The sequence below is a fragment of the Mytilus trossulus genome, chromosome 10, assembly GCF_036588685.1.
Source record: "Mytilus trossulus isolate FHL-02 chromosome 10, PNRI_Mtr1.1.1.hap1, whole genome shotgun sequence".
Taxonomy (NCBI): Eukaryota; Metazoa; Mollusca; class Bivalvia; order Mytilida; family Mytilidae; genus Mytilus; species Mytilus trossulus.
The window spans coordinates 66,883,358-66,909,663 of record NC_086382.1 but is presented as its reverse complement, the minus strand read 5'-3'; the positions used below and the strand labels follow the sequence as shown (position 1 = coordinate 66,909,663).

Below are 26,306 nucleotides of genomic sequence, written 5' to 3'. Positions count from 1 at the left end.
GACCTTCAATTGTTCTCTGAACAATTGGTTTTTAATTTTTTTTTTTTCTTCCGCCTAATTTTGTTCTTGCGATAAACATTTGTTTCACAATATGTCGCTTAGATATTTGGTATATGATATCGAACATTTTATGAGCTTTTGAAATTTACCCTGCGTAAACAAATACTTTTCTTTGTAGGAGTTATCTCCCCAAACACTGTTTTCCTTGTGAGCGCAACTCCTTCGCAACCGTTAAATATTATGACAAATTTATTTTACAAAATTGCTCGTTATATCCTTCGCATGATTTGTCCTATTTTGACATAAGTTTAATTAATTATAATATGTAAATGTGATTTATATATAAAAATGAAGAGAGGGTATGATTGCCAATGAAACAGCTGTCCACAAAAGACCAAAATGACACAGACATTAACAACTATAGGTCACCGTACGGCCTTCAACAATGAGCAAAGCCCATACCGCTTAGTCAGCTATAAAATTAAGGCCTCGATAAGACAATCTAAATAGTATTAAAGGTACCAGAATTATAATTTAGTACGCCAGACTTGCGTTTCGTCTACATAAGACTCATAAGTGACGCTCATATCGAAATAGCTATAAACCAAACAAATACAAAGTTGAAGAGCATTGAGGATCCAAAATTCCAAAAAGTTGTGCCAAATACGGCTAAGGTAATCTATGCCTAGGATAAGAAAATCCTTAGTTTTTCAAAAAAATCAAAGTTTTGTAAACAGGAAATTTATAAAAATGACCACATAATTGATATTCATGTCAACACCGAAGTGCTGACTACTAGGCTGGTGATACCCTCGGGGACGAAACGTCCACCAGCAGAAGCATCGACCCAGTAGTGTAAATTCTATCAAAGGTACAAGGATTATAATTTAGTACGCCAGACTCGCGTTTCGTCTACATAAGACTCATCAGTGACGCTCATATCGAAATAGTTATAAACCAAACAAATACAAAGTTGAAGAGCATTGAGGATCCAAAATTTCAAAAAAAGTTGTGCCAAATACGGCTAAGGTAATCTATGACTGGGATAAGAAAATCCTTAGTTTTTCGAATAATTCAAAGTTTTATAAACAGTAAATTTATAAAAATGACCACATAATTGATATTCATGTCAACACCGAAGTGCTGACTACTGGGCTGGTGATACCCTATAAAACAATTCAAACAAGAAACCAACGCTCTTATTTATATAACAAAAATAAACGAAAAAAACAAATATGTAACACATAAACAAACGACAACCACTGGATTACAGGCTCCAGACTTGGGACAGGCACACACATAAATACTGTGGCGGGGTTAAACATGTTAGCGGGATCCCAACCCCCCCCCCCCCCTAACCTAAAAAAAGTAGTATAACAGTAGAACATGAAAACGAACTATAAAAATCAGTTAAAAAAGGGTTAACTCATCAGGTATATACATTTTTATATATCATAGAGAAAATAATTAGTTTATGTATGTCAATCCAAAGTCAGCAAGAAAATAAAACAAAATTGATATAAAGAAGCATAAACGGGGTAAGTATATACATGTATGGATGTGTGATTCAATAACATTTACAACATAAAGCAATGAGGTTTACGAGTAATGATGTCATTCAGAACATCTACAAACAATATGTTTAAGCTGGAGGACATCACACAGAATAATAATAACAAACAATTTTAATTTTAGACATTTTCAATTGGCTAAAAACAATTTTAATTTTAGACATTTCCAATTAGCTTAATGTAAGATAATCTTTTGAAAAACGTCTAAATCAAGTCATTTTCAATTGACTTAATGTAAGATAATCTGTAGAAAAAAGTCTAAATCCAGTAATTTTCAATTTGCTAAAGATATCCATGCTCTTCAACTTTCTTAATCGTGTCATTTTTAATTGGCTAAATGTAAGATAACTATAGAAAAACAATCTCAATCAAGTCATTTCTTATCGGATAAATGTAAGATAATTTATAGAAAAAAAGTCTAAATCAAGTCATTTTCAATTCACTACATAAAAGATAATACATGTATATAGAAAAAAGTCTTAATCGAGTCAATTTCAATTGGCTAAATGAAAGATAATCTATAGAAAAAAGAATTAATCAAGTCATTTTCAATTTGCTAAATGTAAGATAATTTATAGAAAAAATCTTAATCATGTCATTTTTACTTGGTTAAATGAAAAATAATCGATAGAAAAAAGTCTAAATCAAGTCATTTTCGATTGGTGAAATGTAAGATACTTTCTAGAAAAAAGACTAAATCAAGTCATTTTTACTTGGCTAAATGTAAGATAATCTATAGAAAAAAGTCTTAATCAAGTCATTTTCAATTGGCTAAATGTAAGATAATATATAGAAAAAAATCTAGATCATGTAATTTTTTCTCGGCTAAATGTATGGCAATCTATAGATTCAAGTCTTAATCAAGTCATTTTTCATTGGCTAAATGTAAGTACTTTATAGAAAAAAGTCTTAAAAAGTTTTTTTCAATTGGCTAAATGAAAGATAGTTTATAGAAAAAAGTCTAAATCAAGCCATAGTTACTTGGCTAAATGTAAGATAATTTATAGAAAAAAATCTAGATCGTGTCATTTTTTCTCGGCTAAATGTAAGATAATCTATAGAAAAAAGTCTTAATCAAGTCATTTTCATTTGGCTAATGTAAGATAATTTATAGAAATAAATCTAAATCATGACATTTTTACTTGGCTAAATGTAAGGCAATATATAGATACAAGTCTTAATCAAGTCATTTTTCATTGGCTAAATGAAACATAGTTTATAGAAAAAAGTCTAAATCAAGCCATATTTACTTGGCTAAATGTAAGATACTCTATAGAAAAAAGTCTTAAACAAGTCATTTTCAATTGACTTAATGTAAGATAATCTATATAACAAGTTTAAATTAAGTTATTTTCAATTGGATAAATGTAAGATAGTCTATAGCAAAAAGTTTTTATCAAGTCATGTTCAATTGTCTAAATGTACGGTTATCTATATTGATATGGTTATATTTATAAATTATATGTTAACAAAATTTAGAATTTTTGAAATACTAAGGCTTTTCTACCTCAGGCATAGATTACCTTAGCTGGATTTGGCAAAACTTTTAGGAATTTTGGTCCTCAATGCTCTTCAACTTTGTACTTTATTTGGCTTTTTTAATATTTTTAGATTAAAACGTCACTGATGAGTCTTTTGTATACGGAACGCGCGTCTGGCGTATATACAAACTTTAGTCCTGGTATCTATGATGAGTTTATTTGTAGGAAAAATGATAAATCAAGTCATTTAAATAACAAAGTACAAATGTGCGTGAGTTTTGATTCAAATTATTATTCAACTTCCCAGTTTAATATGTATAATTATTCAATCTGGAATTGTTGCGATCTTAGTTCCGATAATCATACACGGATCATAGCATTACCGCTATCGTTTTGATCCTAGTTCTAATAATCATACACGTATCATATCATTGTCGCTCTCGTTTTGATCTTAGTTCCAATAATCATACACGTATCATATCATTTTTTTTGCTTTATTGATTTTATTTATATGAAATTTAAAAAACAATGAAGTAGTACGATGTCACAGATGACAATTTGATTTTTTTAAACGACATGCATGTTTGAACAGAATGTAAATCATATCTTATGTATTACTATGTGGCAGTCAGTGTGTTTTAATTTTATTTAAATTAGTACCTAACACTACAGGGAGATATATCTGTAAAATCAGCAGAATGTTTTAATGACGTTGTGTTCTTAACGGAATATTAAGCTTCTCAATGATCAAAATAAGTTTTTGTCAAACTGCTATATAACCAGTGTATATTTTTTGATGAACTGGCTGGTTCAAAGTTTTTGAAATTTTTATATTTTTGTCAAAGGGTCAAAATAAAAACATTGTCAAAATATTAAGAAAATTAAACGAGCCAAATTAATTTTAGTTATCGTGTTAGGTACCGCCTTAAACATTTTGCTGATACATTATTGTCTTGCTAAAAGAGGAGAAAGTACCACGACAAGGAAGCATGCATTACTCATTAGTCCAATAAAAACTGAGAAAGGGACGAACTCAAATGTCCACTTAACACAGAGGAAGAGGATACTAAAGGGACATTCCTATCTCCAATGTCCAATAAACACATATAAAGCGGATACAAAGGGGCATCCATACCTCAAAAGTTCAATAAAAACAGAGACAGGAGGGATCAAAGGTGAATTCCTAACTCAAATGTCCACACAGAGGAAGGGTATACTAAAAGGAGCATTCTTATTTCCAATGTCCAATGAACACATATAAAGGGATACTGAGGGGCAATCATAACTCAACAATTCAATAACAACAGAGAAAGGGGATATCAAAGGTGAAGTCATAACTTAAATGTCCACACAGAGGAAGGGGATACTAAAAGGAACATATTTATTTCCAATGTCCAATAAACACATATAAAGGGATACTACGGGGCATTCATAACTAAACAGTTCAATATAAACAGAGAAAGGGGATATCAAAGGTGAATTCATAACTCAAATGTCCACTTAACACAGATGAAGGGATTTCTAAAGAGCATTCTTATTTCAAATGTCAAATAAACACATATAAAGGGATATTAAGGTGCAATCATAACTCAACAGTTCAATAAAAACAGAGAAAGAGGATATCAAAGGTGAATTCATAACTCAAATGTCCACTTAACACAGAGGAAGGGATTACTAAAGACACATTCCTACTTCCAATGTCCAATAAACACATATAAAGGGAATACTAAGGGGCAATCATCACTCAACAGTTCAATAAAAACAGAGAAAGGGGATATCAAAGGTGAATTCATAACTCAAATGTCCACACAGAGGAAGAGGAAACTAAAGGAACATTCATACTTTCAATGTCCAATGAATGCATGGAAAGGGGATACCAAGAAGCATTCATAACCCAAAAGTTCAATACAAACTGGAAAGTTTAAAAGCACTAAGATGCATCTAGGATGGACTTATAAAATGGTTTTGATCGATTCAATTTTTTTTTATCAGAATTAGAATTTAGACTTTCTATGGTAATTTGGCTATGTTTATAAGTCGAATTTGACGAAAGAAGAATGAGGGAAAAAAAATGTTTAATTTACACAATCTATATTTAATCACTAGTATCTGTTCTTACCGTGCCTTTAAAGATAATGTACAGTTTTTGTCATTTTCATTTGTATAACGGTTCAGTGGAGGCAATGTTTTTGAAAGCTCAACAATCATTTCCTTCATCAATATGAAATTTTGGAGATTGTTATACTGATCCAAGTTTGGTAATGATGGCTCACAAATTTGAATTGATGCACTGGTCAGTCAACTAAATTTTTTAAAAGCAGCACATACTCAACATTGTTTGTAAATTTGTTTAGTCCTTCAGATAATTTGTATGTATTGCAATTGATTTTCTTAAATGCAGTGTAAGTTTAAAATAACGAAGGTATTATCACAAATCATAGATCCAGAAGAACACCATACTTGAACTTTTTGACAGTAAGACTAAAATAAAAGATGTGGTTTCCCATAAGACAAGCGATAGAATGATTCTATGGTTTTATCATGGCTTCTTTGGTTTCTCTTTTAATCAATATCTTATTATGTAATCGCAATAAAATATTGCAGGCCTATGACTTGAATTTGCTATGCCCAATAAACACATATAAAGGGATACTAAGGGGCAATCATAACTCAAAAGTTCAATAAAAACAGAGAAAGGGGATATCATAGGTGAAGTTATAACTCAAATGTCCATTCAGAGGAAGAGGATACGAAAGGAACATTCCTACTTCCAATGTCCAATAAACACATGTAAAGAGGATACTACGGGGCATTCATAACTCAAAAGTTCACAGAAATTAGGTCCGAAATATTGATATGATTGGTCCAAAATTTTCTTTAATTGCGATTTGTTCTGCGACCGTGAGAACGGCTTTTACGAACAGCTTAAGAAACTATATCCAAAATGTTAATAGGTTCTAGATATATTACCAATTCCTATGATATTATCATTAAGACCGAGAGGGTAGACTGTCTGTAATTTTTTAATCCAATTTAATTCAATTATTTTCCGTGATCGTACAAACTTTGAATGAGATTCACCAGGCTGCTTATTTACTACTTCTTGAGGTTGAACTGCTAAATATTTAAAAGGATGGTTGTGCTTCTTAAGGTGTCGATGAATGATACTTTTAAATTTATTTGGGTCTTTTAAAACGATACAGATGTTTTTGAGTGCGTTTAGATAAATATCGTCCAGTTTCACCAACGTACTGAATTCCACATCCCGGTTTGTTTCATGTGAGTAAATAAATAATACTGTTTGTTTTTCAAGTTACTTTAGTATATCAGTTTCAAAATTCAAGGAAAATGTGCGACCATTACACGTGGACCTTACCGTATTGTTGGTGGAAATACGGGGACATGTAAGTCATTTTTTGGCATGACACTTATCGATAGAAAGGTAACCAAGATTTGTATTGTTAAAAGTGTTAGCGATGGTAGTATTTTTAGATAACCGATTTTGAAGATTGAGACGTGTAGATACCCTTTGAACAAGTTTAGTATTTAATATTTTTCCATTTCTAAGCTTCATAATTGTTTTGTTAGTGAATCATATAATAAAGGAGCAAAGACTGGCGTCCAGAATATGAACCAGCATACAATAATTTAAGTTATGTAAAATTGATAAATCTGTTCGGCTAAACATGTCAAACGCTATCACTATTAATTAGCCGAAAAAGATAGGGTATATCAGGGTAGGACTGATAGCAGACTAAATAGTAGAATGGGGCTGAATATTGAAATACTACTTTGAGTTATGATTCACATCATTATTCAACTTACCAGTTAAATATGTATAAGTATCCAATCTGGAATTGTTGCGATCTTAGTTCCGATAATCATACACAGATCATATCATTACCGCTATCTTTTTGACTTTAGTTTCAATAATCATACACGTATCATATCATTGCCGCTATCGTTTTGATCTTAGTTTCAATAATCATACACGTATCATATCATTTCAGCTCAATTAAAAAGATGATAGTCAGAAATATCGTCTTTATCGCGTCTTTTGCTTCATCGATTTTATTTATATGAAATTTAAAAAAAAATGATGTTGTAGGGTGTAACAGCTGATTTTTAACGACACATATGTTTGAACAGGATGTAAATCATATCTTATGTATTACTATGTGGCAGTCAGTGTGTTTTAATTTTATTTAAACATTTTGATTATACATGATTGTCTTGCTAAAAAAGGAGAAAGTACCACGACAAGGGAGCATTCATAACTCATTAGTCCACAAAAACTGAGAAGGTGACGAACTCAAATGTTCCCTTAACACAGGGGAAGGGGATACTATAGGAACATTCCTACTTCCAATGTCCAATAAACACATATAAAGGGGATACTAAGGGGCATTCATAACTCAAAAATTCAATAAAAACAGAGACAGGGGGTATCAAAGGTGAATTCATAATTCAAATGTCCACACAGAGGAAGGGGATACTAAAGGAACATTCCTACTTCCAATTTCCAATAAACACATATAAAGGGGATAATACGGGGCATTCATAACTCAAAAGATCACAGAAATTAGGTCCGAAATATTGATATGATTGGTCCAAAGTTTTCTTTAATTGCGATTTGTTCTGCGACCGTGAGAACGGCTTTTACGAACAGCTTAAGAAACTATATCCAAGATGTTAATAGGTTCTAGATATATTACCAATTCCTATGATATTATCATTAAGACCGAGAGGGTAGACTGTCTGTAATTTTTTAATCCAATTTAATTCAATTATTTTCCGTGATCGTACAAACTTTGAATGAGATTCACCAGGCTGCTTATTTACTACTTCTTAAGGTTGAACTGCTTAATATTTAAAAGGATGGTTGTGCTTCTTAAGGTGTTGATGAATGATACTTTTAAATTTATTAGGTCTTTTAAAACGATACAGATGTTTTTGAGTGCGTTTAGATAAATATCGTCCAGTTTCACCTACGTACTGAATTCCACATCCCGGTTTGTTTCATGTGAGTAAATAAATAATACTGTTTGTTTTTCAAGTTACTGTGGATTCATTTATTTTCGTGGGTACTAATTTTCGTGGTTTGAGAAAAATTTGCATATTCGTGAATATTTAATCTCGTGGTATTGGAAAGATCTACATACAATCCCTTAGAAAACTTGTAAATCGTTGATCATTTAAATTCGTGATTCTCCTTCATCCACGAAATCCACGAAAATTGGTATCCAACGAATATTAATGAATCCACAGTATATCAGTTTCAAAATTCAAGGAAAATGTGCGACCATTACACGTGGACCTCACCGTATTGTTGGTGGAAAGACGGGGACATGTAAGTCATTTTTTGACATGACACTTATCGATAGAAGGGTAACCAAGATTTGTATTGTTAGAAGTGTTAGCGATGGTAGTATTTTTAGATAACCGATTTTGAAGATTGAGACGTGTAGATACCCTTGGAACAAGTTTAGTATTTAATATTTTTCCATTTCTAAGCTTCATAATTGTTTTTGTTAGTGAATCATATAATAAAGGAGCAAAGACTGGCGTCCAGAATATGAACCAGCATACAATAATTTAAGTTATGTAAAATTGATAAATCTGTTCGGCTAAACATGTCAAACGCTATCACTATTAATTAGCCGAAAAAGATAGGGTATATCAGGGTAGGACTGATAGCAGACTAAATAGTAGAATGGGGCTGAATATTGAAATACTACTTGAGTTATGATTCACATCATTATTCAACTTACCAGTTAAATATGTATAAGTATCCAATCTGGAATTGTTGCGATCTTAGTTCCGATAATCATACACAGATCATATCATTACCGCTATCGTTTTGACCTTAGTTTCAATAATCATACACGTATCATATCATTGCCGCTATCGTTTTGATCTTAGTTTCAATAATCATACACGTATCATATCATTTCAGCTCAATTAAAAAGATGATAGTCAGAAATATCGTCTTTATCGCGTCTTTTGCTTCATCGATTTTATTTATATGAAATTTAAAAAAAATGATGTTGTAGGGTGTAACAGCTGATTTTTAACGACACATATGTTTAAACAGGATGTAAATCATATCTTATGTATTACTATGTGGCAGTCAGTGTGTTTTAATTTTATTTAAACATTTTGATTATACATGATTGTCTTGCGAAAAAAGGAGAAAGTACCACGACAAGGGAGCATTCATAACTCATTAGTCCAAAAAAAACTGAGAAGGTGACGAACTCAAATGTTCCCTTAACACAGGGGAAGGGGATACTATAGGAACATTCCTACTTCCAATGTCCAATAAACACATATAAAGGGGATACTAAGGGGCATTCATAACTCAAAAATTCAATAAAAACAGAGACAGGGGGTATCAAAGGTGAATTCATAATTCAAATGTCCACACAGAGGAAGGGGATACTAAAGGAACATTCCTACTTCTAATGTCCAATAAACACAAATAAAGGGGACACTAAGGGGGCATTCATAACTCAAAAGTTCAATAAAAACAGAGACAGGGGATATCAAAAGTGAATTCATAACGCAAATATCTATCTAGAGGAAGGGGATACTAAAGGAACATTCCTACTTCCAATGTCCAACGAACGCATGGAAAGGGGATACTAAGGGGCATTTATAACTCGAAATTTCAATTAAAACAGGAAAGTTTAAAAGCATTAAGCTGCATCTTGATTGGACTTATAGAATGGTTTTGATCGATTCAATTTTTTGTTATCAGAATTAGAATTAATACTTTCTATGGTCATTAGACTATGTTTATAAGTTGACTTTGACGAAAGAAGAATGAGGAAGAAAAAATATTAATTTAAACAATATATATTTAATCACTAGTATCTGTTCTTTCTGTGCCTTCATCAATATGAAAGTTTGGTGATTGTTATACTGATCCAAGTTTGGTAATGATGACTCACAAATTTGAATTGATGCACTGGTCAGTCAACTAAAGTTTTCAAAAGCAGCAAATACTCAACATTGTTTGTAAATTTGTTTAGTCCTTAAGGTAATTTTTATGTATTGCAATTGATTTTCTTAAATGCAATGTAAGTTTAAAGTAACGACGGTATTATCACAAATCATAGATCTAGAAGAATACCATACTTAAACTAGTGCACAGTAAGACTAAGATAGAAGATGTGGTTTCCCATAGGACAACCGATATTATGATTCTATCATGTTATCATGGCTACCTTGGTTTCTTTGTTTATTTTAAATAACTGTTATGTTGTTTTAATAGAAGTGTCGCAAATTAATCGCAATATACAATTGCAGGCCTATGACTTGAATTTGCTATATGGTTTTAGATGAGAATTACACACAAAAGATTGATGATAGCGACAAGTAAACATCACATTATAAAATTATTTTTAACTAAGCAGGGTAGTACATAACAAATAGTTTGATAAATATCATTCGATATACAACAAAAAACATCTAAAACTTGAAATCTAAAGATTAAACTATGAAAAAATTAAGTGTGGTAAAGTGTACATGTATTTAAACTTTAAAAAAAAAAATACTTCAAAAACTTTAAGCACAGATTACTATACCATGTATACTTAACAAAACAATTTGTGTTTCGGGGATTTTTCGAGTTAATAAGGCCCGTTGCCACTATTTTCATTTCATATCTCTGAAGTATTAATGAAAAGCAAATTTTAACCAATACTATTGCTGAGTGTTCCCTCATTACGGAAAAAGTAAATTTTCTATATATAACTCATAATGAATTACTGATTTCGTTAATTTCAAAGTATCATGAGTATTAAAACGAAAAAACAAATATAACGTCCGTCAAATAAATGAATCATAATTAGACATCCTTTCCCAAAGCCTTTTCAATGTCCACTCCCTCTCTAACGTTTATCAATTTTGATACATCTTCCGGATCGAAATATTGTGAAGGATTGTCCATCACAAGATCGTAAAATCTGTCTATTACTGATGGTAAAAGATAGCCATTACAGCTACGATGTGTTGGTGAAAATTCTGCAAAATATAAATGATCGTCACAACCAAAGAAGTCTGTTCTCATCATACTAAAACGTTTATATAAAACAGTAGCCTATTGTAACATGTCTTCTAGGAACACCGGTTTGTTTATACAACGGTTGTTAGGAATATTGTCTGGCAATTCTCTCAAAGATATCGGGTTCCATTTACGGGTGAAATAATCAAAGGTATAACGACCTTTTAAGTTTCCGCTAACCCCCAAAAAAGTAAAAGAAAGTGAATATTGTGTAGTCAGTTAGATAGACATAGGAAGATGTGGTGTGAGTGCCAATGAGACAACTCTCCATCCAAGTAACAATTTAAAAAGTAAACCATTATAGGTTAAAGTACGGCCTTCAACACGGAGTCTTGGCTCACACCGAACAACAAGCTATACAGGGCCCCAAAATTACTAGTGTAATACCATTCAAACGGGAAAACCAACGGTCTAATCTATATAAACAAAACGAGAAACGAGAAACACGTATATATTACATATACAAACGACAACTACTGTACATCAGATTCCTGACTTAAAACAGGTGCAAAGTCTACTTATAACTTAGATACTCTTCAAACATACACATATGAGGTATATCCTTGTAGTATTGTTCATAATTTGGTCTGTATACATTGTTTAACCAATGTTTACATATTTGCCGCAAACACTGCAGATCTATTCATTTATAAGACGGACACCTTTCGGTTAGTGAGATGCACTTTGTAACTTTATTTCTTCAACTTCTAGCTTGCGCGGATGATATATGGTTAGGTTTAAACATATATTTATTCGGTAACTGATCTTTGATATGTTGTTATATATCGATCGAATTTGTCACGAAATCATACGTCCTAAGACCAGGAGTTACTTTACGTACATATCGCTTTAATTTACGTTTGTCAGCATATTTAGTATATGTTAATTTTTTTAGGTTTTGTAACACCACTTGTGCACGTTTCCATAAGCTTAAACCTTATTTTATTACGATTCTGACGCCCATGATTCAGATCGTAGATAACATTTATTCAAATTGTATGCTCTAGTTTCAGATATTTGAACAAAGCGCTCTTTGATACCTTGCATAAAAGAAGCGCCTATTTCTCTGTTTAAAACCCTCCTGTTTTTTCACAATTTTTTCAAATTATATGCTCTAGTTTCAGATTTTTGAACATAACGCCCTTTGATACTTTGCGTACAAGAAGCGAATGTTTCTCTTCTCCAAGACGTTTATAGTCATACCCCGTGACATTCCTTAATATTTTTCTCTAGAAGCCCTGGAATAGGCCAATTGCCCTGTTTATCACCATTTTCTTCAAATTTTGTCCATAAGTTTCAGATTTTTGAACATAGCGCCCTTTGTTACTTTGCGCATAAGAAACGCCTCTTTCTCTTCTTCAAGACATATATAGTCATACCTCGTGAAACCCTCATTATTGTTCTCTAGAAGCCCTTGAATAGGCCCGCCCTCCTGTGTGTTATCATTTTTTCAAATTTTGTGCTCTAGTTTCAGATTTTTAAACATAGCGCCCTCTGATACCTTGCACCTGTTTATTCTCTTCAAGACGTATATAGTCATACTCCGTGACATCTCTTATTATTTTTCTCTAAAAGCACTAAAACATGCCAATCCCATTGCTTTTTATAACTTTTTTCCAAGTTTTGTGCTCTAGTTTCAGATATATTCATACCCCGTGACATCCTCATTATTTGTCTCTAGTCGCCCTGGAATAGGCCCATCCTCCTGTTTTTTACCATTTTTTTCAAATTTTGTGCTCTTGTTTCAGATTTTTGAGCATAGCCCCCTTTGATGCCTTACGCAAAAGAAGCGCCTGTTTATCCTCTGCAAGACGTATCAGGTCATACCCCGTGACCACCTCATTATTTTTTCTCTGCAAGCCCTGGAATAGGCCTTCCCTCCTGTTTTTTACCATTTTTTCAAGTTTTGTGCTCTAGTTTCAGATTTTTGAACATAGCGCCTTTTAATACTTTGCGCATAAAAAGCGTCTGTTTCTGTTCTTCAAGACATATATAGTCATACCCCGTGATATCCTCATTGTTTGTCTCTAGAAGCCCTGGAATAGGCCCAACCTCCTGTTTTTTACCATTTTTTTTCAAATTTTGTGCTCTAGTTTCAGATGTTTGAACATAGCGCCCTTAAATACCTTGCATACAACAAGCGTCTTTTCCTCTTCTGCAAGACGTATATAGTCATACCCCTTGACATTCCTTATCTTTTTTCTCTAGAAGCCCTGGAATAGGCCAATCGCTCTGTTTTTTTTATCATTTTCTTCAACTTTTGTCCTATAGTTTCAGATTTTTGAACATAGCTTCCTTTGATACCTTGCGCAAAATAAGTGCCTGTTTATCTTCTTCAAGACGTATATAGTCATACCCCGTGAAACCCTTATTATTTTACTCTAGAAGCCCTGGATTAGGCCCGCCCTCCTGTTTTTTACCATTTTCCCAAATTTTATGCTGTAGTTTCATTTCTTTTTTTAAATAGCGCCCTTTGATACCTTGCGCAATAGAAGCGCCTGTTTATTTTCTTTAAGACGTATATAGTCATACCCCGTGACACCCCTCATTATTTTTCTCTAGAAGCCCTGGAATAGGCCAACTCCTTGTTTTTTTACCATACCATCGTTTCAGATTTTTGAACATAGCGCCCTTTGATATCTTGCGCAAAAGAAGTGCCTCTTTTTCCTCTTCAAGACGTATATAGTCATACCCATTATTTTTCTCTAGAAGCCCTAGAATAGGCCCTCCCCATTTCTGCAAATTGATGTGTATGTTATTTCAATTAAACAATGACATCAAAAGTGCTATATTTTACTGGGTAGAACTACTTATCCGTAAGTTCTAAATTGAAGTGAATGCGTTGGTGGTTCTACACATACAAATAATCCGTTGATAGATGCAGAGCTACTATGTAAGTGAATATTATACTAAAATGATGTGACTTGTTTTATCAATGGATGAGATAAAAACCATTTCAAAATTGAGTTTAAATTTCAATATTTGGACGGATTTTCTGTACCTTTAAAAAAAAAATTTATTTAACGGGCGTTGTTGTCTTATTCTTCTTTTTTGGTTTCTCGATATTTAAAAAGAGTTATAATGGTATAATTATTCCATATTGGTATAATTTCAGTAGTTTTCTCTATATGAATTGGATTTTGAATAAAAAAGCATATTCACCTGAGAAAGTGTTATTCACCGCGCTTAACGTCACGCGCTTTTACATGCAACGTTACAGTAAAATGTTTCATGAAAAATTTGTTTTAGTATAATATGATGTTTGGCATAAAATGCATTTTCTTCTCTCGGAATATGGAATAAAACAGTTACTGTCTTTTGTTTCGGTAAATATTGGGTTTAATTGACTTTTGAACAAATGATATTCACTTCGGCCGTCGGTCTCAGTGAATATCAGTTTTTCAAAAGTCAACAAAACCGCATATTTACCTCACCAAAAGACAGTAATTGTATAATATTCCATTCGTGACGAGCACAGTGTGACCGATTAGATCGAATATCATATGACTCGTGAATAATAATTACACACTTTTATTGGTCCTCATTACGAGAATAAGTATACTATAATCATATTTAAAAAGAGCTATAATAGTATGATTGATAAGGAGACAACTATTCTTATTATGTTTTCTCTTCTTTTTTTTTCTTATCGACGATTTGAATGTTTTATCTAAAAGGAAAGACTTCCTTAAGGTAGCACAATACAAAGATTTTTTTACTTCCAATCACTAACCTTTGAAATGCTGTAACTATCTTATGAATGCATAGAAAATAATAAAAGAGGTATATATAGATAGATAAAAGATTAATCTTTTAAATGAATGCAATATGTTTATTATGCAATCATTATGTAATTAATTATTACGTAATTAGTGTCAAAATCTAGGTAAGTTCACTTGAATGAATTTAGCTCTATCATCTCTTATACAATACAGAAAACTTTAACGAAATCTTAATCAACACATCATGCGCTTCAGAAGGGTGTCTCAGATTGTCTCTATGGTATTCAATTCTCTCATAAATCTCTAATTAGTGTAAACATCCTAACCACATAAAAGACGATAATGTTTAATTAGCTGTAAAATTTGTCCTATACATTCTATCTAAAATCTGAGACACTATTTTATAGATAATGGCCATAGGAACAACATATAATAAAATCAACCTTGTAGGGATACCTATGCAGAAGCTTATTTCATTTGAAAGTGAAAATTTTGTGAAAAATATTTTAGACACAGTTAACATTATAATTGGTTACATAATTGATGCATAATACTAACATTGCATTAATTTGAAAGATTAAAAGGTTAGCTATCCAGAACTACCATTTTTTATAAATTTTCAAGCATTATCAAGAAAGTTACAGCATTTTAAAACTTGGGAGTTGGAGTTATAACATCTTTGTATTGTGCTACCTTAACACATTAAAACGGTGGAGTTGCAGTGAATGATGAAAAATACACCTTACAATCTGTGTTCAGTCTTTTTGGAAGCTAATTGTAACGTATAAATTAACAGCATATATAAATGAAGAAATAAGACCACTTTCAAATATTTTCCCTTTATTTTCCCTTGACTAAAACTGCCTTAAACTCGTTCCATCCGTAGTTTATATACAGTTGACCTTTATTTACTACGATAAGACTTCGACCTATTTTCGTACTAATTTACAAACCATGACACAATAATCAGTCCAAGCAGTATGTTGTTATCTGGTAAGGTTGTAATAAGTAGCTGAAATTAAAAACTGTAATATTTTACTAATAACAATAAGTAACAATTTAAGTAACGTCAGTTCAATATGCATTTTTACATTATATTTTAGTAATATTTCTGCTGTTAACTCTGTTACCCGCATCTGCGCAACAATGCGAGGACATAGAGACATCACTTTGTGACCTGATGCTGAACAGGTTGCCAGAAATGTGCGGTGATCCGTGTCTTGCAAAATTCTGTAAAAGATCTTGCGGATTATGCCGTAAGTACTGACGCGATCTTTTATTTGATTTTGTGTTTTAAGGGAATTCCGAATAACGTGAACTTCATATTACCACGTTAAAGTCGCCAAATTTAAAAAAAAACCCGATGATTTATTTTAATGAATATATTTTATTATTATAACGATATGATTAGTTTATACTGTATAAGAACCCAGATGAAAAATAGTTTAATTGTGGAGGGTAATTCTTTAATAAAATCAACAATATATATATATATGTGTTTTACCGACTGTACTTAGTTTAAATTTAAAATAAGTGCTTTATTAATGAAATTAGTTATTACATAATTTTCTAAATATTCCCTGTTGATAAATAAAAAAATCAGAAACTTAGGTTCCAATTATTTCAAGCATACTTTACCTCATATGAATTTGGATGTTCTAAGTGGTGTCCTTTTGTAGTTTAAAACACGGAGTGAAAGGATCTAATCAGTATGTAACTAAAATTAAAGTAAACTATGCTTAGCTAGATAATGTTTTAATTGCAATAAAAAAAAAAACTCTTTCCATAGATGGGTATAAAAACAGGGAGCTCAACAATTTCCCACTGAACATGCAACTGTTTGATAAAATGCCGAACCATCAAACTAAAGAAAAAAACATGTGGATAGTTTTGTTTATATGTACATAATTATATAAGTATATTGTGTTTTCAGCATTGAAATGTTACACCTGTACAGAAGTAAAGGATGTAACAAACTGTACTACATTTACAACATGTTCTGATGCTAATGACGTATGTTAACCATGTTTTACTTTTAATAATATAGATTTTTGCTTAATTCTAATCTCATTTTTAATAGAAAAGTATTTCATGCATTATACGCTGTTTTTACATTAAATTTAAGACGACCAATTTGAAATTGGATCAACTTTCCAATTGTCAACTACTCATTTACCAGCAGTAACATACCCTCTGCGTCTTCAATTGTATGGAATAGGCACGATAAACATGTACGTATTTCATCAAAAGGCCGAGGTGTACTTTTAAAATAAAACAAAAAAAAACGTGCGTCAACTTGTTATGGAGAAGAATTACTGGAATCAATGCTACATACGTTATACGGTCACGGTCATAAACTGCTTAAAAAGTTCGATTTGTCGGTGTTTTAACTAACTAGCGACATGTTTGCTCGGTTCAAAATCTTAAGATACTAGTATAGTCATCAAATGTGTAGTTTTACCGATAGTGTCCTATTCGCGATTGTGACATGTTGATTGAGTGTCAGTTTGCATGACAGGAGATGCATCTATATCAGGAGACGTTAACCCTGTCAACGCAATCGTTCTCTCTCCTTAGATTATATACAGAAAGCAACAAAAACAACTCGCCATTTTCTAAATCAACAAATAACGAACAAAAATAACGATATGCTATAAGGACAATCTCTTTAATTCAACTTTTGTTACTTTTTTTTTACAGTACTGCTTCGGAATTCACTGCACAGACATTTACGGCACATTTTTATAAAGACAATCTCTTTAATTCAACTTTTGTTACTTTTTTTGACAGTATTGCTTCACTGCACAGACATTTACGGCACATTTTACTGAGGCTTACAGACTTGGATGCGGCAGTAGGCAGGTATGTGTATCATCTTTTCCTTCATTGAGCACTGTAATGTCGAAGTAGACAGTTTAGAATGGTTTAAGCGACGCAAGAGACAGGTAAATGTCTCATTACACCATGAAGTGTAACAGGTGAATTTTCAATAGATAGCTTAAGTTTGCAGTATTTCGTACGGCAGTAGACATATGCATGTACCATATGTGTGTCACTTTTTAGCGATATTTGCAATCTCTAGTGTTGCAGTATACAGGGGTCACATTCTACCGAAAGATGCTTGCATTATCTGGTGTGGCAGTCTACAGGTGGATGTCTTTTTTACTTAGGCTTGCAATACCTGATGTGGCAGCAGACAGTTGAGTGTGACATGTTACCGATGCTTGCAGTCTTAGATGTGACAGTACTTGACAAGTGCGTGTCACATTTTACCTAGGTATGAAGTCTCTGGAATGGCAGTAGACAGGTGGCATCACATTTTATCGAGGCTCTTAGTCTCTGGAATGGCGATAGACAGGTGGATGTCACATTTTATCGAGGCTCAAAGTCTCTGGAATGGCGATAGACAAGTGGATGTCACATTTTATCGAGGCTTGAAGTCTCTGGAATGACGATAGACAGGTGGGTGTCACATTTTATCGAAGTTTCAAGTCTTTGGAATGGCAGTAAACAGGTGGGTGTCACACTTTATCGAAGCGTGAGGTCTCTGAGTACCCTGAAACTGAAACAAGTCATATATACGGTAACCATATTCAAGATTTTCTTAATTTCTTTCAGACTTGTCTCCAGTATTCCCCAATATCATCAAAGTTCAGATCCAGTATTGAAGCCGGGTGTTGTAATACTGACAAATGTAACAACAAACCACCGCCATTACTTCATATAACTCCGCCACAGAATTATTCCTCTATCAGTGAGTCATTAACCATGTACATTAGTTAATACACATTTGCATTTAAAACATAGAAAACTGTCATTTTTTCATACTGTAAAATGTAGATTTAATTAGAATTACAACTGAACAAATATTTAAGTCATATCATTATCGGTTTTTCAAATGTTGTGCCAAAAAGATTTTCTGATCGTAAAATTGCTGTGAATTTTCATAACATTTGGAAGATCTTTTGATTGACACTTTGCAATTACTTTATAATTATATTTGATCATTATTCAGTTGATTTTGTTATACTTCCTGTTTTACACCAAACGGCCTGTAACGTTGCCCCAAAACAATGTACCTTCTATGAATACGTTTATTATCTGAAATAAATATATATAAAAACTTTGCAAACTATATCTTTTCTGCTATAGAACGTTCATAAAAGAGTCGAAGACTGAGTTGTAATTATCTTGTTATTCTTCTCTTTTTCGGTTTGTTTTCTCAATGTTATTATTTTGGTGACAACTCCAGATGTTTCTTTGCTTGTACTTTTTATTAGCAACAACTGCAGACCCTTCTGTGTGTATGAACAAAGATGATGATATATGTACACGTCTAGCTTTTTACCTACCAAATCTGTGTTCAGATGATTGTGTATCGTCAAAGATATGTCCACACATGTGTCGGAAATGTTGTAAGTATACATTCAAACAAGTACCTGCTTACTAATGCTGACCTGTTTTTTTCTCTATGACCAATTTTTTACATTTCATTTTGATAGACTTATTCATAAGCAGTGATTCAATATCTGGATCTAAAATTAAAAAAAACGATTACTTACTTTATAAACTATTTCGTTTTATTTTATCCTGCAATGTTGGTAAGTCGTTCACCTTTCGCACACTTTGTTAAACAACGTGATTAATAACTGATGTTGTAACTATAAATAACTCAGATCTAGTTCAGCTGTGTTAAAATTTCGTAAATCGATTAAGAATAAAATCTAGTTATAAAAAATGCGGGAATCGCATCAAATCTAAATAGTTATTAAAGGTACAAGGATTATAATTTAGTACGCCAGACGCGCGTTTCGTCTACATAAAACTCGTCAGTTACGCTCATATCAAAATAGTTATAAAACCAAACAAGTACAAAGATTAAGAGCATCGAGGATCCAAAATTCCCAACAGTTGTGCCAAATACGGCTAAGGTAATCTATGTCTGGGAAAAGCTAGAAAATCCTTAGTTCTTCAACATATTCAAAGTTTTTTAAACCGGAAATTTAAAAAAAAAAACCCACATAATTGATATTCATGATACCCTAGGGGACTAAAAATGAGTCAGACCGAGTATATGTACACTGAATAAGCATCTGTTATATTCAACAATGTATCAAATGGTTACAATGGTAAAAGTACAAAATAGATTGTACTGATATCCAAAGATATTCAGAAACACGTTGCAAACAGAGTTGAGACACTTACATATCGTATTGGTCAATCATAGTGTAATTAAGACCGCATAACTTATTTACTGCCCTATTTCATTCATTGTGTAAGGATAACTGACTAAAAGGTATTCGTTCAACATAACATGCCTTTAAATATTCTCATATTCCTATAAATTTTACAGTTACGACCTTGGTTTTTTTTATTCTCTCCATATAGGAAATCCGAATTAAGTTTGTTTTCTCATTTCTGGATTGATCTTTCGTACACTATAGGTTTTATGCTTCATTTGTCAATCTCCTGTATATAAATGACATTAACGAGCTGAATAATTATGCTTATTCTGTTGCATTATGTTGATTATACTTGAAACTGTATTTTAATATATATTCCATAGACACCATACGCGTAGCTCTGTTTGATTTGCAACCAAGATCTCAAAGCGAGATTGGTTGATAACTTGCCATGACGACTTTGAAGCAACATTGCAATAGCACCTGCAAATGAGTAATTTCCCTTTGATATTTGATATATTTCATTTCCTGTTTAAAAAACAATTGGATACGCATGCTAATATCTATATTTTTAAGATTAATTCATCGTGTCCTATTCCTCAGTGTGACATTTTGACTGAATGTAGATTTTAGTGACGGTGATATAAGCAACGCCCGAGACGCCAAACCTCTTGACATACTATATCCGGCTTTGTCCATTTTGAATTCCATAGAATGCCCTTATAATTTTGTGTTTTATCTTGAGGTGTTGCTCAACCAAACTGATCAATAGAACGGAACTTTAAACAGCTGCTATTTAAGCGGAAAGTTTATCTAGGTACTAAAGCCGGTTTCATCAACCATTGTTTTCAGAAAGTATACATACCAAGTCAACATTATGTCAGGTGTTCTCTATTAGGTCCGCTGGTGCTATAGTCGAGCGTTTTGAGTTTCATGGACACCCTTTTTTTTTTAATTTACCTAAGAGTTCGATATTTTGATAGATATTTGTTTTAATTAATGTATCGGTACACTACTGTTGCCTTTAAGTATTCCTATTAAAAGAAATCTTTAAAAGATGGTAGCTGGTAGCAAAACAAAAATAGAAAATAAGGAATGACATTTCTATATTTTTATTGTTATATGAAATTCAATCAATATATCAATGGTTGATAATGTAATAAGTAAATTCAAAGTAACATATTTCGTTACAGTTTATTGCCTTGATTGTTATGAAGTTGATCATCCAGACAACTGCACTCAATCAACAGCTTGCAGTGATGGGAAGGTATGGAAATTCACATAAAACACTTACATTACAATGGATTAAAATACTAATGAGTAATGCTTTCTGTTTATAGATTATTAAGTGTGCATGATTAAATCCATATTTTTTCTTTCTTTCTCTTATAAAATTGCTTATGGATCGTCAATAGTTAAAATGTTTTAAAATGTGTGGATATAAGAAGCACAATTATTTAATTGTATTAACATATTTCAAATTATTCCTCACTTATAAAGTAAAAGTGATATCAAAACTTAGGATAGTCATAGCAAAAAAAATCATCAAAGATACAAAAGGCTTTAATACTGAGGAAGCTTGTTAATATTCTTGATTCTTGATTCGGCAAGGCTCAGGGGCTACAATGTAGGTGTAGTAATCCATGGTACGCACAATGCTTGTCCAGGTTGTTTCAAATCCCTTACTAATTATTTTTAATAAGTTTCACAGTTAACCTGTATATTCAACTTTCTGGAAAATTGCAAATACTATAGTCATTCTAAAAATAAAAGGATGTTGTGAGATTGCAAGTTACACATACATACAAGAAACAAAGCAACAATGTTGCAAGAAAGTACTAGTCTTGTTTATTCTCACATTGGAAATTCAACCCAAATCCGAAGGGCTTGAAAGATCTTACGCTACAATTTATCAAGTAATTACTCACTTCCCATTGATTTGCTCCATAGATAAATAAACATGTAGTCCATTCGAAAATATAAATTGAAAACAATTAGCATTCACTTCAAAAATCATTGTATTGTCGAACAACATTGAATATTATCTTTGATTGTCAAACACAAACAATTCATATAAATATATAACATTAGCCAAAGCTTATCTTTATTTATCTTTTTTTCACTGCAAATTCAAAATTTAAATATTGTTATTCTTACCTTTTAGGAATGTTATGGACTTGAAAAATTGGGATCAAACTTTAAAACTGCAGTTCAACTCGGATGCATTGACCGGAGCGTAAGTTTATTAAATATAGGAACAAGCCAAGTGTTGTGGTCATTATAAGAACAAAATATACAAGTAATGTATGATTGAATTGTAATATTTGAGGTTTTCACATGGTACTAATTATTAATTAGAGACATAAGAAAAAAGCTGTACTTATAGAAATTCATTTTTCCTGTATATGATTACTTTATTTACTACAAAATACGAGATACGAAAACTTTTTATGTAAAGTTATAAAGGGTGTTTTTCGTTTTGATAAGGGGAATATTTTTTTGCGAGTTTGATAACGTTTTGTTTTAACTAAAATCTCGTTTATGAACTTTTTCTTTTTGAATGTGCCTTTCAGCTCGGTATTGATCCTATTCTTTTTGGAACTAATTCAAGATTATGACAATCAATTTGATTCAACAATCTGTCAGAAATTGTCAAATGTTCAGCGAATCCTGCATACAAAAATAATCAACCACAGAACATGTGATCATCTATATTTGAATCTAAACTTATAAAAACATACTTATAGAATTATTGTTTGCCATATTCTAGTTGTGTGATCAACTACAGTCACCCTCAGGCCATGTCTTTGGACGAAGAGATTTTACTTTCACTGGTGGATGTTGCAAGGGAGATAAATGTAATGCACATCCAAAGTCTCAAACAATATCAACTACGACTACGACAACCACGGCCCAACCACGTATGTTACATGTAGTTTAAAATTGATACTCAATAGCGATTCAAAATTGGGTGACCACTGACTGCCTAAGAGGAGTCCTGTTCCGGCCATGCTTCAGTCATTTTCTATGAAATCAACCAAATATTTCCCAGAAAGGGGTTGGGCGTCCTCCCTTGGCTCCTTCTAAATCTGCTTCTAAAAATCAACAAGTTGTGACAATTTTTATTGGTCAATTAAAGTACATCAATAGTGATTTATAGTAATCAATTTCGTACTTTTTAATGCCGAATAAGGACATATGTCCCTTATGATGGACGTCAATTATGTCTCTATTTTATGACCTGTAATAGTTGAAGTGAACATAAAAATAAGAAGACGTGGCATGTTTGTCAATGAAACAATTCTCCACCAATGTCTTAGATTTTAACAATTTAACTTTTTTTATTTTCAAAATGAATCTAATTCTTTCACATAAACTATTGAATATATAAAAATCAAATTAAACCGATTTCATCAACTTGAACGATTTTCATTATTTTAGACTGTTCAAATCGTTATCATCGATGCCCGATTGGTTTTCGTCAGCATGGAAATAATTGTTATCTCTTTGGTAATCAGAGGGTAAATAAACACGAAGCTCTTGTAAGTATAGTTGTTCTTTTAAACATAATTATGTGGAAACAAATAAACTGTATTGGACAAAATGAATGCGAAAACCAATCATGAACTTTAATATGTATGAATACGTAAGAAAAGTTAATGATGACATTGGCTCTCTGTCCTCTTACCTAGTGTATTTCTGTTAATGATATGACATTAAACATGAACGGCAAAAGGAGAAGGTAATCTTTCTTTGTTTACCTTTATAGGGTACGCTGAATATTGAAAAGCGGAGAAGGTATAAGAACCGAAACAGGAAAAGATGAAATCTAACAAATACATGTACTTAGATCCGTCTACTACAAACTTTTACTTATTTAATATTTTTAGAATTATAAGATGTATGAAATTCTTTTTTGAAAACTCAAAGTAGTAGGTTCAGTAAGACCCCCTTTTGGCCCCAAAATACAGCAGTTTTACAAAATTGTTTGAATGTAAACTTTTAGTTATATTTTGGAAGGTATAATGCCTCTACTACCGATAAATTTAGGCTTATTTTGGCATTGCAATGTACATATATCGGAGACTTGCATCATTAAGTCATGCTAAATTACTGAACTCTATACAATGTCAGCATTTTAGTTAAATTTTAAACGGTTTCCGTCTTAAATGAAAGTGACTGAATTCGTGTTCATTCTTAATATTGAAATCTAAGTTGCGGCCACTTTCATTTTTTACAAGACCCATATGCAAAGTGACAGTTTTTGGCATATTTGATAGATTTTTCATATTTAAGCTTGAATCGGAGCGTTTTTAATGAGTGAATCAGTTAAAATCTTTCAAATCTTTGAATCAATTGAAATAGACATTTAAGTGTTTAAAAAGTGTCCAAATCTTTCATCAGATCAACTTTAAATTTGAGACCAAAACCGGCCCTTTCCTCCTTTGTAGTAATCAAAAAAGTGTATAGAGTGTGTATGAATGCACAATTGAGAAGTACGAACTTCAACATCAATATTTCAGAATTAACAATGGCCTAACTGTTACATGTAAAAATTATTTTTGTAGAGATTCTGTCGAAGTCATTGCGCAGACCTCTTTTATATTCAATCTAACTCTGAACTCTCTGCATTCGCACAATACCAACACAATGGATATATAGGTATGTTTTGGAGATCTTTATAGCTTGCTGTTCGGTGTGATCCGAGGCTACGTGTTGAAGACCGTACTTTGATCTATGATGATTTACTTTTATAAATTGTGACTTGGATAAGGAGTTGTTTCATTGGCACTCATATCACATCTTCTTATATCAATGTAAAAAATAGGTTATGGCGCATGGTTGTATGCGTTAGATTAGATAAATTGATATATTGCTATTAAATGATGGGATCAATCAAACATCATATTACTTAGAGAGGGTGAAACCATTTAATCGATTAAAGTATATTTGTAACGGAAATATACAACAAAGTATGAATAAAAAATAAAATAAACCACAACTAACAAGACATATTGTATCATGTCATATTAGCAAATCCTATCATGATTGTTTATAGCATCATGGGCTGCTGAATCGATAGCGAATGCTCTCCTTTCGCACGCACGCAAATATACATACATAAAGTCTTTAAGCTTGGGTAGACACTAAAAGAAGGACTTAGTTTATGTCTCAATCTTACAATAATTTCGCGTTGGAAGTCCTTATCACTCGATATTTTAAAAATGTAAAACAAATACATATATTTTGCTTAGAAAAAAAACAGTAACACATATAACCCGTTTCTCTATTTGTTCTAGAAGATTTTTTGTTTTGTTTCATGTTATGAATTTTTGACTTTCCATCTGGTTGTTTTATTATCTCTTTATTATTTGCAACTAAATATTCAAATGGAAAACAGAGTTGCGGATTTAACATAAGGGAATTGATTTGCTAGGAACATCAAATTTATGGAGACATCAAATGAAAAATATATATACCATAAGTGATATCTGTGCAAGCTTAGTTCGTCGTCGACATCAGCTAAACAAACTTGTCGTACGCAATATCTCAACGTTATAAAAGAATGTCCTAATTCAGAAAACTCTTATCAGCATGACGACTGCATCTATTCATTAAATCCTTGTTCAATTTTATTCTTACAAACATGTAAATTAAGATGTTACCATTCGGTCATAAATATAGTAAAGGTATGTTGATATTTTTTTTTTAGACGTGTTTACGGGGTTGGTACGAGATCATCGTCAGGGATGGATTTGGAGCCACAATGGTTCGCCGATCCAGCAGTCCGTGCAGGTTAATTTATTCCTTAATTATAATCAACATGTAACTGGACAAAATTGTGCGACAGCTAATTACCAATACAGCAATAATAATGGCCATTATAGTTTAAGAGCAGTACCGTGTACAGATTTACATCATCCATTTTGTAAACTGGAAATGGGATAATGGTGTTACTTAATAATTGTCTTGTGTATCTAACTTTCTTTGGAAAATAAAATAATCATATACTTATGTTTTTTTTACACTTGAAAGATAAATGCTGATGTAGAGCGTATCAAGAACCTATTACGATCTTACCTGTTGTTTTGTTGAATAAAATACTTGGCATGAGTGAAGTGTTAACCTGTTTAGTACAATAGACAGAATTTAACATTGTATTTCCTTGCATACAAGAAATAACCATCACTGGACGTTCGCCAATAAAATTTCCACCTGTTTTCCCTGTGTACAAACTAATAAAACAATCATGTAGTTTTGTCCATCTGATGAGTTCAGCC

The 26,306-nt window shown here is 32.2% G+C and overlaps 1 protein-coding gene across 1 annotated transcript; it reads left to right on the top strand.

The window, feature by feature from the left end:
- The first annotated feature begins 15,776 nt into the window (after positions 1 to 15,776).
- Positions 15,777 to 25,974, top strand: LOC134688096 (uncharacterized). Its single transcript, XM_063548565.1, has 12 exons — positions 15,777 to 15,835; positions 15,946 to 16,098; positions 16,776 to 16,855; positions 17,633 to 17,704; positions 18,461 to 18,596; positions 19,123 to 19,257; positions 21,219 to 21,292; positions 22,190 to 22,261; positions 22,796 to 22,946; positions 23,467 to 23,567; positions 24,594 to 24,687; positions 25,739 to 25,974. The coding sequence occupies exons 1-12, from the start codon at positions 15,823 to 15,825 to the stop codon at positions 25,972 to 25,974; spliced, it is 1,317 nt and encodes a 438-aa protein (XP_063404635.1). The 5' UTR covers positions 15,777 to 15,822.
- The last annotated feature ends 332 nt before the right edge of the window (positions 25,975 to 26,306 follow it).